Below are 12,362 nucleotides of genomic sequence, written 5' to 3' on the forward strand. Positions count from 1 at the left end.
CTCTAAACGATTGTCGGATTCATGCAAGTTACACATAGTATATGGAAATCATTCACAGTACATACGGGGGCATTGAATCTGTCGCAAGACGTAAAGTTTCTCGATTGGTGGAATGGCATTAGCAATTTCTAATAGGTAGAATATGGCGTTTTCAGTGTTATTCCACCAATCGCACATTGTATATGCGTCGTAACCTCGTGGTGGAATTAATACTTCCTAATCTACAATTCGAAAATCTATAGCATCGTTTCAGAGTACTCGGCCAAAGACACGGTATTTTAATAGTAATTCGCAAAACCAATTTTCATAAGGTTAAATGATATAATAATACAAAGAATTCGTGAAATATAAAATGTTTATTTCTGAATGAAAGTTTCCTAACTTTTCATCAACAACTTCTATTAGCGTATGTATAAATGTTTGTATTTACAATATATATTACTAGAAAAAGTCTTAGTATTATGTTATTGGTTGTGTTTGATGATGTTTGATACTGTTCAATTCCCTCTCATACTTTATACACTGCATCATTTTTACCTGAGTAGACTACTTTCTTCCGTCTGCTATAAATAATTCTATTTGTCATGTGTCCTTAAACTAGAAGTTTCGATATTAGGGTATCGGTTGAATACATAGCACCATACAGGCTGTTAAATATAAAAAAAAAAGAAGAAAAGACTTAATATTCTCATCTGTTTATAACACATTTAAATTGTGTATGCGTTCGTTGCAACAGAACCGTTTGAGGAAATACTTGGAATGAAATCACCTTATTTGTATGAAAATATACAAAGTGACAACAGTATCCAAATAATACATAAATCTTCCTTCTAAGATTTATTTTACATCATTTATAAATCTATTCATTTAAGACTCATTTGCTTTCCACATTTTGTGTTTTCGATATAATGTTTATCAAAAGGTACTTGTTTTGTTGACTTGTTGGAAATATTGCATTCAATTAATTTAATATTTTACAATTTCGAATCTTATTCTTGTTTATAAGCAATATACAGGATAAACTTTTTACCGAATATCATTAACCTTTTCCTCTACAAAATATAAACAGTTAATAAACATTCATTATTTTACGTTTCGTCCTTAAAATTTTAAAACGCTTATAGAAATTTTTTATTTGCTTAATTTTTTTTTTTGTTTTCTTTTTTTTTTTATACAATTCTAATTATTTATGAAAATTGCATAATCATTTTTCCAATGTTATACAACTTTACGACGTATATAAAAATTTTCTATGTACAAAATAGATCATGTACAAGTTAAAAATACGTGTTTTTTTCTAGTATCTATTATTTACTTTTTTTATATTGATTTTTGTTTCAATGTTGCGTGCAACATATATTCAGTATGAAAATTTTATAAAGTCTGAAGAAATATTGTTCACGAATGGTATTGAAGCAGAAGTATTTAACGTAATAAATGTTAAACTAATGCAAAGAGATTATTTGAATTGTTTCGATACTATTTAAAAAAGCAGTTTCGTTACAATTTATTGTAAGACATTATGTGGAAAGCAAATTAAACATTTCGTAAATCTGATTCAATTACACGTAACATGTGTAGCTTTTACAAAGCATGCGTATATTAAATATTTTACGATTATGCCCTATAAAGTGAAAAATTAAATTTTCTGATGCGTATCGAGAGTATTTGTGAAATACAGTTGAAAATTCTTGTAGATTCTTAAAAGTACTCTTTACAAAAACAAGCAGTTAGTAATGGTAAGCTCGCGTAAGTACTATTACAATGCCTTGTAATGAAATATTGAAAAAAATAAACACATTAAGGTATAGGGATACAATTTTCAATTGAGCTTTATAAAGCTGAAAATTGTATACATAAAAAGCTTTTTGTAGAAAACGCAGGGCTACTTGTAAAATTAAGCTTAATGCAAAATATATATATTCATACAAAATCACTTGGATGCTCTTTGCGCTGTAATGTTTTTAAGTTGTTGTTTATATATTTCCGCTTCTTCTTCTTTCTTTTGTAGTCGCTTACGATACTCAGCTGCTTGTCTTCGTGCTTCTGCCAATTGTCTATTCAGTATGGCAATGTCCATAACTGGTTCATTATTATCAGTATTATCATCTTCGGTTATTTCTTCTATATCATCATCTAATTGCAGAATTATTGGCTCTGCCATTTTGGTAGGAGAACTAATGATCTTGTTCTGTTAATATCATATAATATTAATGCATTTAATTCGAAGAGTTCTTATCAAGGTTATCGTATTAAATTAATTTTTAGCTTCGTACCTCTGGTGAAGAAATTAAGTTTTTAGATTGTGTAAGTGTCGATACAGGTGCAGTATTAGAAATTGAAGAAATGAATAATTTGCCAGCCTTATTGTCCACAGAAGATCTTTTTAATATATTTGGTCCTCTGGATGTTAGAGTAGGTGTATTATGACTTAAAATTTGATCTGCTCTAATTGCTATCACTTTCCTAGGAGTTCCTTTTTTTCCAGCAACTTGAAGTCGTTTCATTCCTATCGAAGAGTTTCTTGTTAAGTTTAGAGCAAGCTTACCAGCCTCTGCGGAAACGAATTAATATCAACAAAAACGAATGTAAATAATAAAATTTACATCGCTTTTCAGTATTTCTTACCTGTCAAAACGACTGTTCTTCCACTTTCCATGGCATTCTCTACAATGGAAGAATCATTATCTACAGGTATCATTGTGATTCCATGAGCTTCTAATAACCTAAACTGTTTGTTCGCTCCTCCAACAGTTGTAACATCTTTACGCTTTTTACTGTTAATATTATTTGCATTTGCAATTTCATCCATGTTTTCGACTTCTTTTTCATGGTCAGCATCCGTATTTGGTCCAACGTGAATTTGTTGGAAGATCATTCGTGACTTCTTTCCCATTTGAACTATATATTTAATAGAAATGAATAAACTCGATTTTTCCCTTATTTTTCAACACAGAAATTTTAAAATAATATTTTTAGAGATCAGATACCATACCTTGTGTTATTTTCCTTCTCGGTTGTGATGGTTGTTGCGACAATTCAAATTTCTGTTGTTCTTCTTCTCTTTCAGATTCCAACTGTATTAAATTATGTGTTGCTACTTCTAGTTCCGCTGAACTCACTTGACTTTGCTGATGAGCTCTAATGCCTATAATCTCTCTCTCTTGTTGCAATATATCCACCAGATCCAATCTGTCGTGTTCCAACGCAAGACTAATCGGTGTTTTGTCAAATTTATTAGTAGCATTCGCATCTGCTCCATGTTCCAATAAAACATGCATTACTTCTATGTGTTCCCGTTCCACTGCCCAGTGTAAAGGAGTCATTTTTAGCTGGAAATGTTGCTTCCGTTATTTTATATTATTTAAAGTTGATTTATCCAATTGTTATTTTAATTACCATGTCTCTACTGTCAACATCCGCACCATAGTTAAGAAGTAATTGTGCCATCTGGTGATGGCCTTCGTACGCAGCCATGTGTAAAGGTGTTCTGTCAACTTTTGTCCTTGCATCTCTTGAAATTCCTGCTCTGAGCAAAACCTCTGCAGTATCGGTATGATTATTTTGCGCAGCGAAATGCAATGCACTTGTACCCAGCTAATAACAAGTTTTTTTAAATAATATTAGATTATCGTGAAATTATTCGATTTACAGCAATAATATTTGTTTAAATGTATACCCAGTCTGTAGTGAACGGTGCACCTCTGCACATTAGATCACGGACAGTATCCGTGTCCCCGTATTTTGCGCTAAAAAGTAGTTGTTTTCCTAGTTCGACTATCGATAAGGCATCTTGAGATCTCGCACGATGGGAAACATCGCAGGAAAGAATTTCAACCTAAGAAAGATTTATAGTTTAAAGAACGTGGGTAAAGAATAACGAGTAAGAAAGATCGTTAGATAGACAGAAGATATGTACATACAGGAATAAGGGTGTCCGAGTCCAGACCCTCAATATCATTAGTGCAAATACTTTCAGCTTGCATTTTTGTGTATTGAACTCAATCCTATTCTTTTTGTTGCACTCTAAAATCAAATGATCCATAACAGTTGACATCATTTGGGCTTTTTTCAAAATAAATAGGGCTAGTTGTGACCATTCCATTTTTCACTTTGAGTAATTCGTCACTGTTCGACCTTGAGGTGCCGGAATCGAAAGTAGGTCGGAAATATTAAAATTTAATTTTAATTTGAGAGAATCGACGCAATCTACCCGCTTTTGCCTACTTGTTTGGAAACGTAGCGTGTATATTTTTCGAAATTTTCTTCAGTACAGGATGTTTTTATTTTGCCATTTCAGATTGTGAGGAACTTCCTGTTCCTGTTCATTAAACGGAAGTCCCATGCCATAGGCCCCGTGTTTTGTGCCCAAAAGCAATTCAAATCGACCAAAAATAGCATGGAAGGAGGATATACTTACGGCCAGTACATTATTCTTGCTTTTTAGCGATTTTTCCTTCTGTTTTCCGACACACACACTCCCTTTAAGGAATTGTTCCTCCCCACAGCCTTCTCGATTTACCGTCTTGGTAAAGTTTCATGAAAATGGCGACACCTTGGCGCCATTCCTAATACAATTTTATTATCAAAGTGAATGGTCCTCGACATCAATACGAATCTGTCTTTCTGGCAAAATATTTTGTTTTTCATACGGAATAATTTATTTATTTACTGGATTTTCATCGGTTTATTTCAAGTAATAATCGGTAATGGTTAAATATGTTGGACAACATGACGAATTAAAGCGCCACATCGTGGAGTACGTAGGAAGCATGTTATATTAAATAGGTTAGGTATATATTAAATTTGAGTAAGGTTAGGTTACATTACAAAGTTTTCTTTGCAGAATTTATTTCGAAATAATTAAAAGAGCAATTCTAATGTCGGTAACATGTAGGGTATAACGGAGATAGTGACTGCCGAAACATGTAAAAATTCAATCTTGATAATTGGTAAATGGAAAATATTTTATGAAAAGAATAACGTTGAGCTCTGTTGTCTATGTTACGATGGTACAATGCATATTTGTTCAGCACACAGGTTTTCTCTACAAATTCACAATACGAGTATCGTTTGCATACAATTGGAAGGAGTTTTATCTATTTTTCAATTGCTGGTAAGTAATCAGCAAAGATTTATCTTTTCAGCGTGATTCATGGTTGATAAAAAAAAAGTAATAAAATATGAATGAATAAATTTTATTTGTTTCCGTTTCTCACGGTCAACGACGTTGAATCGCGGCGAAAAATGTGCTCTACTATCAATGAATTGCTCGTAATACGCTTGATCGTTCAGTATTTAATTAATTATGGTTGATTCGATTTCTTATTTGTCCATTCGTTCGATTTCATTGCGTCGAATGCTAATAGAAATGACGAGGAAAGTCTAGCATTACCATCTGCCTCGAACAAAGTGGTTTCTTAAAAAAACTAGTTTAAATAAAGTCGAAAGGGAATGGTTAGTTGTCGATAAAATGAGGATATGCAATAATTTTTAAAAATCTCTTAGCCTAGCATATATAACAATTTTCGGTACAATATTTTTCTTTTCCTCCACTTTTCCGACCTGCTCTCGTTATGCAACGTACAAGCACGAACGAGGTATACGAGTAGACCTTATGGACTTTCGTGGCCCGATCTGACTGCCATACCGACCTGAAAATTCCGAGGTGATTTTAGCGGCCTCTTCTCATGGATGGCGGTCAGTTGACAAACTATTCACTGAATTAGCATTGATGGGCAGACAGCTGTAGTGTGTGCGTAAATGGAAAACCCTGTACACCCCGAACACCCTGTATACATATGTGTATAATCAATTAATTTTCCTTCAATAATTCTCCATTGCAAAAATTCTACAGTGTTCTTACATTTTTTTATATTTAACAATTTTCCCATGTTATCGGAAAGTAGGTATACGACGAAAGAAAAAAACCTAGCGAAGAAGCTCTATATTTACGATGACCTATGCAAAGCGGATCGCAGCCAATTTGCTAATATTATTTAGTTTTTAATTAATAATTGCATTAGTCAACTAAGAGTGATGCGATTATTAATTAAACGGTAAATAATATTACCCAGGTCTCACCACGTGGAGGTTGCTGCGAGTGGAGACCCGAAGGGAGATAGATGGAATCAAAGTTCCATCGATCTCCCTTTTACATCCTTAGAAACTAGATTACTAAACTAGAGAGATAGAAGGAAGCAATGTTCCCTCGATCTTCTAGTTTAGTTGTACCAAGTAATTATTTCGTTTAAAATGGAATGAAGCTAAATTATGGGATACGCGACGCGACGCGATACGACGCGATGCACCATGCAATAGTGCAAGGAGCGAGATGCGCGACACGCGAACCGAGTAACTGGTCAAAAGGGTCAGCTCCGTTGCCTCTTGGCAAGTCCGATCGAAGGGGAAGGGAATCGACGCACCCGACACAGAGGTTCCCCATTTCCCCCAAGCATCCTGTTGGGAGCCAGATGGACCCAACTCGGGATGTCTAACAGAGAGAGGGAGCGTGTGTCGGGGCTACCCTAGACAGGAACAGTCCCTGATCCCCTCTAGGGCCGAAATACCCTTTCCCTTGGATCGTCTCGCCAGAGGACGGCAACTGACCCTTCGGACGAGCTAAACGGCCGATCACTTGCTTTCTACATCAAAGCAGTGGTGATCGGAACGAAAAACGAGGAAACGAGTGAACGAGTGAAGCTAGTTGGTAAAGAATTACTTGGCATATACGCAGACGCATACATGGGAGTAAATGTACCAAGCAATTATTCTCTTTAAAAAGGGGTGAAGCTAAATTATGGGAGACGCGACGCGACGCGACGCGACGCGATGCTGTACCGCATCTTCGGATCGAATCGAGAGAACGAGAAGCTAAGTTAATAATTGCTTGGTATCGCGGCCTTAAAACTAAATTTATCCTAAGGGCCTTAGACATAAAAATCCCTCGATGTCCTTGCGTTGTCGTCCCACGATGTCCCGCGATGTCCAACGATGGCCTGTAAGTAAGCTGAAACTAAAAAAGTTTGCATTTGCGATTAGTTAACACAACATGTAGCAACGTTTAAGCAAGAATAAAATAGAGGAACAAAGAAATGAAAGCGAGGCGAAACGATAGATTCAAGCCCAGTAGACATTTGAATATCGAAAGAGAAGTAAGAAATTGGAGATTGAGATATCACTCGCCACTGTGACGATAGTGGTCAGTGAAACAGATTTTGGATCGGATAAACGAAACAAGGAACCAGTAGTAAAATATGGAACAGGACCAGAGAAATAAAAGCAAGATGTAACCCCACATTCGAGCCCAACAGACGCTTCAAGGTCGAAAAAGAAATTGGACAGGGGAGATTCAGAACTCGCTCTCTACTGGTCACTGCTGGTCACTGCTGGTCACTAATGGTCAGTATTGGTCAGTATTGGTCACTGGAGTTGTCCAGTGCTCGGCCAGTGGTCAGCAGTGGTGAGTAAAGGTGGAGCGCTGACCCGCGAGGTTCCGTCACGTCCGCTAGCCTAGAACAGAAAGGGGGAGAGGGAGAAAGTTCGTCACCGGCAGTGTGACTTAGCCTCAGGCAGAAGAGTTGAAGGGGTGGGGACGACCGTCCTTGGCGAGTTCACCAATCAATTAACGGTTAACCGTGCCTTTGCCCGAAAAATGAATATTCTACGCGAAATGGTATTAAAAACAATTATTTATACAACCCACGCAAGATCGTGTTTCCCAATTTATTATATTTAACTCTTTAACTAATTGCAAATGCAGCCTTTTTTAGTTTTAGCTTACTTGCATGCCTCCATCATCGTGGGACGACGCAAAATTTAGTTTTAAGGCCGCGATACCAAGCAATTATTAACTTAGCTTCTCGTTCTCTCGATCTTTCGTTTCTTGAAACTGACCGACCGCCATCCATGAGAAAACGACGTTAAAATCAGCTCGGAATTTTCAGGTCGGGTAATTTTCAGTCCATAAGGTGCAAGGTCTACTCGTGTACCTCGATCGTCAGTGGCAGAAGAATACGTGTATACCCGTAAGGATAACTAGTTTAGGTAGAGCAGTCATCGATTGCTGGTTATGGTCCGTTATCAGAATTGATAATATCCGAGAATCGATCGTATATCGATTCATATACATATTAACTAAATTATTTCGGAGAGGTTGGGTCCGTTATTTGTGCCAGTGATTACAAAAGTAGCCTCCAAGTCATATATTTGACCATACTAGTGTTTTTAATCCTTCGTATTGTTATTTTGTAAGAATCGGATATCGGAAAAAGTTATTATTTCTATTAATCTAGATTCGTCGTACTAGAATATACTACGTATTTGATCAGGAATTATGACGCTGTCTGCATAAAAGCTGGGTCAGGACAGCATTGTGTACGTGTATGTGGACTGTACTATTGGGTGCGTGCATCGCCACATCGCGTTAACCATTCCTTATATCGTAATCTAAGGAGGTGGCTGGTCGCACGGTCACGGAGGTGAGCTTGCATGCTTTCAAACAGAGTAGGTTAGAGGGTTCGTGAATTTCTCATGAAGGAAAATGCAAGGTTCGTTCGTTGTCGGCTGCCGAAGCAAGAACTTTTCCTGCGTAAAAGTGGCGACGACTGTCAAATGAGACTGGGAAAATTTTGTTTTTTTCACCCACATTACTTCTTTATCGTCTATTTCGGGCGCCATATTAGTTTTTTTCCTGCCGAGAAATGGAAGAATTTGACAAATAGTATGCGATGTCCAATACGTACAGTGACACCCGCACAAGTGTCTGTACATATTATAGATATGAGAAAAAGAAAACGGTGCATATTAAATTTCCAATTAAATAATGTTAAATTAATGTAAAGGTGGGGATGTTATGTTTGGGACGATCTATCGTACAAGGTCATAGACAGGGAATATTACCTTAATTATCGTACGATTTATAATATTCGATCTTGTATTTTTTAATGGTACAATAACGTAGTAGGCGTTTCTCTGAAGAAAACCTTCACCCTGGCTCGAAACGTAAACTTGTACTCGGTTAATAATATACGTCACCTTTGAAGACAGTGGTGAAAGCCTCGAATTACTGTAACAGTAGATTGTAGGAAGGTAGGCAAGTACGTGGTGTACGGCGTAGAAGACGGCGGGGCGGCAAGCCACGCTCGCTATTACGGTGTTTCCGAACACTGCAGGATCCCAGGAAGTGCAGTACGGGAAATGAGGTTCTTGCGTGAACAATATACTCGGTTGGTGACCGTCCTTCTGTTCCGTATCACGCGACCAACGAGAGGAATCGTGATTATTTCACGTGGATCGTCCAGCGAAAATGGGTTGGGCGAGGAGGCGGGGTGGGTTGGTCCTCTCCTTTCGTTTTTTATCCATCGTAATCGATTGATCTTTAACCAAAGACCGAATACCAAGACGATTCGTAACCCAGTGTTGTATGTACGTAGATTTCCTATATTTCCAGTACATATGTATACGAATATCGTGCACGAAGATGCAGGGTGATAAAAACATAAAACCAGCATCTTGCACGATGTTTTCACAATAGAATTTCAAGAAAATATTAACATATCGTATAACTTTATTTAAGGGGAATCGATTCAAAGACCTGCGATTTACAAATCATCCTACTTGGTCGCTGCAACTTGCGTAACGTGTATGTACTCGAAGAGGTACGTAAATTTAGTTATTTATATGTATAATTAAAACTACTATTTCACACACACACGGATGTACATATATCGTGATACTAGGAAGAATAAATATCGTTTCGTAGAGTGGGATTTGCGTATTTCTGTGCAATAGGACATTTCGGATGTATCCGAAAGAGGAGAGTCATTTTTTTGTTTTAACCGATCGTTTCTTTCTTTTCTCTTCAGGTCGATACGGTCCCAAGTTCCGGCGCACCATAACACCTCGCCACCAAGCTTGAATCCTGATCGCGCTTATTCGCGCGCGTTCCTTCTGCTCCTTTTCTGTCCTCAGCGCTTCCTTTTCCGCCAGGTACGTGTCTATGAATTTCTGGTTACGGCGATACTGCAACAACGTTATGCGTGGTAGCATCGATTCGATGAAGGGGGCTGAGGGTGGGCGGGACAAGTGAGTTTGAAAAGAGCAAACAGATGGACAAGAAACGTTGACCCTTGTCTTTCGAGCGTAACCGTATTTTTACAGTTCCGACTTGTTGTTCGTTCTAGACTCGTCCAGCGAAGAAGGAAAAAGAAGAAAAGAATTATTTTTAAATAGCCGAGAATCGCTTTAAAAGATAAGATGGCACGTAATCGCGAGTGTTGTTGGCGCTTTAGGAATTTTACGTGATTTAGAATAGCCAGAAACAGGTTCTTGACACGAGTTATCGATTTTCCAGCAGAATTTCCGCATTGCACGTAGATGTTAAGCTCACAGGAGGAGCAGGGGCTACCGAGCTTGATTTCCAATAGGCTTAACGCGACTGCGATGCAGTAAATCAACGAGTCACTAATGTGTTTTGTGACATTGATTACGTTATATTCGAGTTAATTTATTTCCGATATACGCTCGCGACGGAAAAATATCCGTACAACTTGCGTTCACTGTTCCAACAGGTTGTGATTTTCATTTGGTCATGTTCATGCTCGTATCGTCGCTGTTCTTCTAATAAATAATCAGACTCGGCGGTAGGAAATTTCAAAAAAATATCATTCTGCCGTGATCAACTCGATTAATAGAAATAATTACGGCGGGAATAAAAAGTTTGGTTGGGAAAAGTTGGTATGGCATATACATACCTCTCCTTTAAGTTGTTCCAATTCCTTTCGACGGGACTTGATCTCCCAGCGCAGCTGGCGAATCTCTTTCTCGTACATTTCCTTCTCTCGAACGTATCGTTTTTCCAATTCTTTGGATTTCTCTATGAAAGACTTGAAACGATTTCATTTATTAATTTACAACCTTTTAATCCTATGTACTTACCACCGTTTGTTGGATTAGAAATTTCGTGAGTTTGTCGTGAACGCGCTGGTCGTTTCTTTCGCGAACGCGGCAGTCGTTTAATATCCCTTGCAACTTTTCTATTTCCATGTCACCGCGCAACGCGTTCTGCTCGTATCTAGCTTTTTCCCAGGCGGTAACATATTTCAGCTCCACGTCCGCAATTAATTTCTCTTTCTCTACGTCTCTCTGTTATTTTAAACGCGCAATTACCATTCCCCTGAATTAAAAACTATCAACGCGAACGTGTCCTAGCAGAATTATCCAATATTTCGTACGTGGGTTAATTTTCGGACACCTTGCCGATATTATCCCGGTCTGGTATAACGCTTAAACATCGCGGCGATAATTCTATTAATTTATTCCATTTTCAAGTAAGCAACAATTACATAGAAATCTTTAATTTCCTTCCTTTAATTACGATACCTGTTCCTCGGCGAGCTTCTTTACTATATCCTTCTGCTTCTCTTCATCGACGATCCTCTCGTCGTCGTCCGTTATCTGCAACTCTGCCGCGACATTTGCCAACTTTTCGCTTTCTGCGATGATAAATCTTTCCTCTTTTTCGCGCGCGATCAACTTTTCGACCTCGTTGGTCAACACTTTGAACGTTCCCTGTTTGCGTAACTCTTCTTTCAGCTCCTCTAGAATTTGCTTTATACACGAGCTGGGAAACATCGTTCGCGTATCAGTTGTAAAGAAAAAATGAAATTTCCTAAACCAGCTAACGCGATAAGTTAAATGTCTACTTTGAACCTGGTTTCGTTAAGTTTCGCGGACGCAGCAGCTTCTCCATCCAGATCTTTCATTTTCGCGATCTCGTCGGGACTGACTTGCTTACTCGATATCTCCAAGTCACTGCAACACGCGTACACGCAATGTTTTCATCTTTGATCGCGTGCCATTGCTACAATTGGTAACGTACTCGGTATCGGAATAAATGCAGTCGACATCGCGTTTCAGTGGTTCGTTAAGAGTTCTGTGGTAAATGACGAGCGCGTTTCTGTACTCGTCGAGCGCTGATAAAATTGATGCCCGTTCCGCGGGGGACAGCTGCGAACAACCATTTCTCGCGAATGTCGCCATTCCAGCGTTAAGGTTTTTCACCTGTTTCGCAGTTTTCTATTAAATCGATCAATTTATATTCGAGAATTTCATCCAACGGACAGGTACACGATGTCGGGTTCAGTTTAACTGACTGGTTAATTTATCACGTGCCTTCGCGTAAAAGTTTCCTCGATCACGACTGTTCCGCCTACTTTCGAATTATTTTTTACCTCGTTCGTTAATACTATTTCTACATATGATACTTTTACAATTCTTTAAAACAACATACGAACGCAAATCAAACTTCCGAACTTTCTTGTTAAAGTAATCGTGGTACGGCGCGGTTCGACAGAACTAAA

At 38.0% G+C, this 12,362-nt stretch overlaps 3 protein-coding genes and 1 long non-coding RNA gene across 6 annotated transcripts in view; 2 read left to right on the forward strand and 2 right to left on the reverse strand.

Annotated features, from left to right (window-relative positions):
• Positions 1–265: 265 nt before the first annotated feature.
• Positions 266–4,603, reverse strand: Atac3 (Ada2a-containing complex component 3). 3 transcript variants are annotated; one of them, XM_076762390.1, is made up of 8 exons: positions 4,421–4,603; positions 3,924–4,026; positions 3,680–3,838; positions 3,400–3,597; positions 2,996–3,332; positions 2,629–2,901; positions 2,277–2,509; positions 266–2,191 (listed from the first exon to the last, which is right to left on the reverse strand). In XM_076762390.1, exons 2-8 carry the CDS (start codon positions 3,984–3,986, stop codon positions 1,934–1,936), a joined length of 1,521 nt encoding a protein of 506 aa, XP_076618505.1. In that variant the 5' UTR covers positions 3,987–4,026; positions 4,421–4,603; the 3' UTR covers positions 266–1,933. The 3 variants fall into 3 exon arrangements, with proteins under 3 accessions (XP_076618505.1, XP_076618503.1, XP_076618504.1); XM_076762388.1 differs by having other exon boundaries at positions 267–2,191; positions 2,277–2,554; XM_076762389.1 differs by having other exon boundaries at positions 267–2,191; positions 2,277–2,554; positions 3,924–4,137; positions 4,228–4,603.
• A 1-nt stretch (position 4,604) lies between these two features.
• LOC143340443 (uncharacterized) lies at positions 4,605–8,376 on the forward strand. The gene is made up of 3 exons (XR_013079443.1): positions 4,605–4,952; positions 5,034–5,116; positions 8,295–8,376. It is a non-coding gene; the product is annotated as an uncharacterized LOC143340443 (long non-coding RNA).
• A 1,446-nt stretch (positions 8,377–9,822) lies between these two features.
• On the reverse strand, positions 9,823–12,042 carry LOC143340579 (uncharacterized). Its single transcript, XM_076762733.1, has 6 exons — positions 11,868–12,042; positions 11,713–11,788; positions 11,383–11,623; positions 10,939–11,145; positions 10,755–10,886; positions 9,823–10,023 (listed from the first exon to the last, which is right to left on the reverse strand). The coding sequence occupies exons 1-6, from the start codon at positions 12,040–12,042 to the stop codon at positions 9,823–9,825; spliced, it is 1,032 nt and encodes a 343-aa protein (XP_076618848.1).
• Nachra3 (nicotinic acetylcholine receptor alpha3 subunit) overlaps positions 9,890–12,362 on the forward strand; it is a 45,664-nt gene continuing 43,191 nt past the window's right edge. The window contains exon 1 of the mRNA XM_076762725.1: positions 9,890–9,990. The gene's annotated coding sequence lies outside the window, so the exon portion shown is untranslated. The remainder of the gene's footprint in view (positions 9,991–12,362) is intronic.

This window comes from Colletes latitarsis, chromosome 3, assembly GCF_051014445.1.
Source record: "Colletes latitarsis isolate SP2378_abdomen chromosome 3, iyColLati1, whole genome shotgun sequence".
Classification (NCBI taxonomy): domain Eukaryota; kingdom Metazoa; phylum Arthropoda; class Insecta; order Hymenoptera; family Colletidae; genus Colletes; species Colletes latitarsis.

Excerpts from the sequence above, each read along its gene's own strand:
- Atac3 (XM_076762388.1), bottom strand. The coding sequence starts at position 3,986 with ATGCAAGCTGAAAGTATTTGCACTAATGATATTGAGGGTCTGGACTCG. Across the intron at positions 3,333-3,399 it reads ATGTTGACAGTAGAGACATG|CTAAAAATGACTCCTTTACA; the intron begins GTAATTAAAATA and ends CAACATTTCCAG. Across the intron at positions 2,902-2,995 it reads GAGAAGGAAAATAACACAAG|TTCAAATGGGAAAGAAGTCA; the intron begins GTATGGTATCTG and ends TTAAATATATAG.
- LOC143340579 (XM_076762733.1), bottom strand. The coding sequence starts at position 12,042 with ATGGCGACATTCGCGAGAAATGGTTGTTCGCAGCTGTCCCCCGCGGAA. Across the intron at positions 11,624-11,712 it reads GCGAAACTTAACGAAACCAG|CTCGTGTATAAAGCAAATTC; the intron begins GTTCAAAGTAGA and ends GATGTTTCCCAG. Across the intron at positions 10,024-10,754 it reads TGGAACAACTTAAAGGAGAG|TATCGCCGTAACCAGAAATT; the intron begins GTATGTATATGC and ends ACGTTGTTGCAG.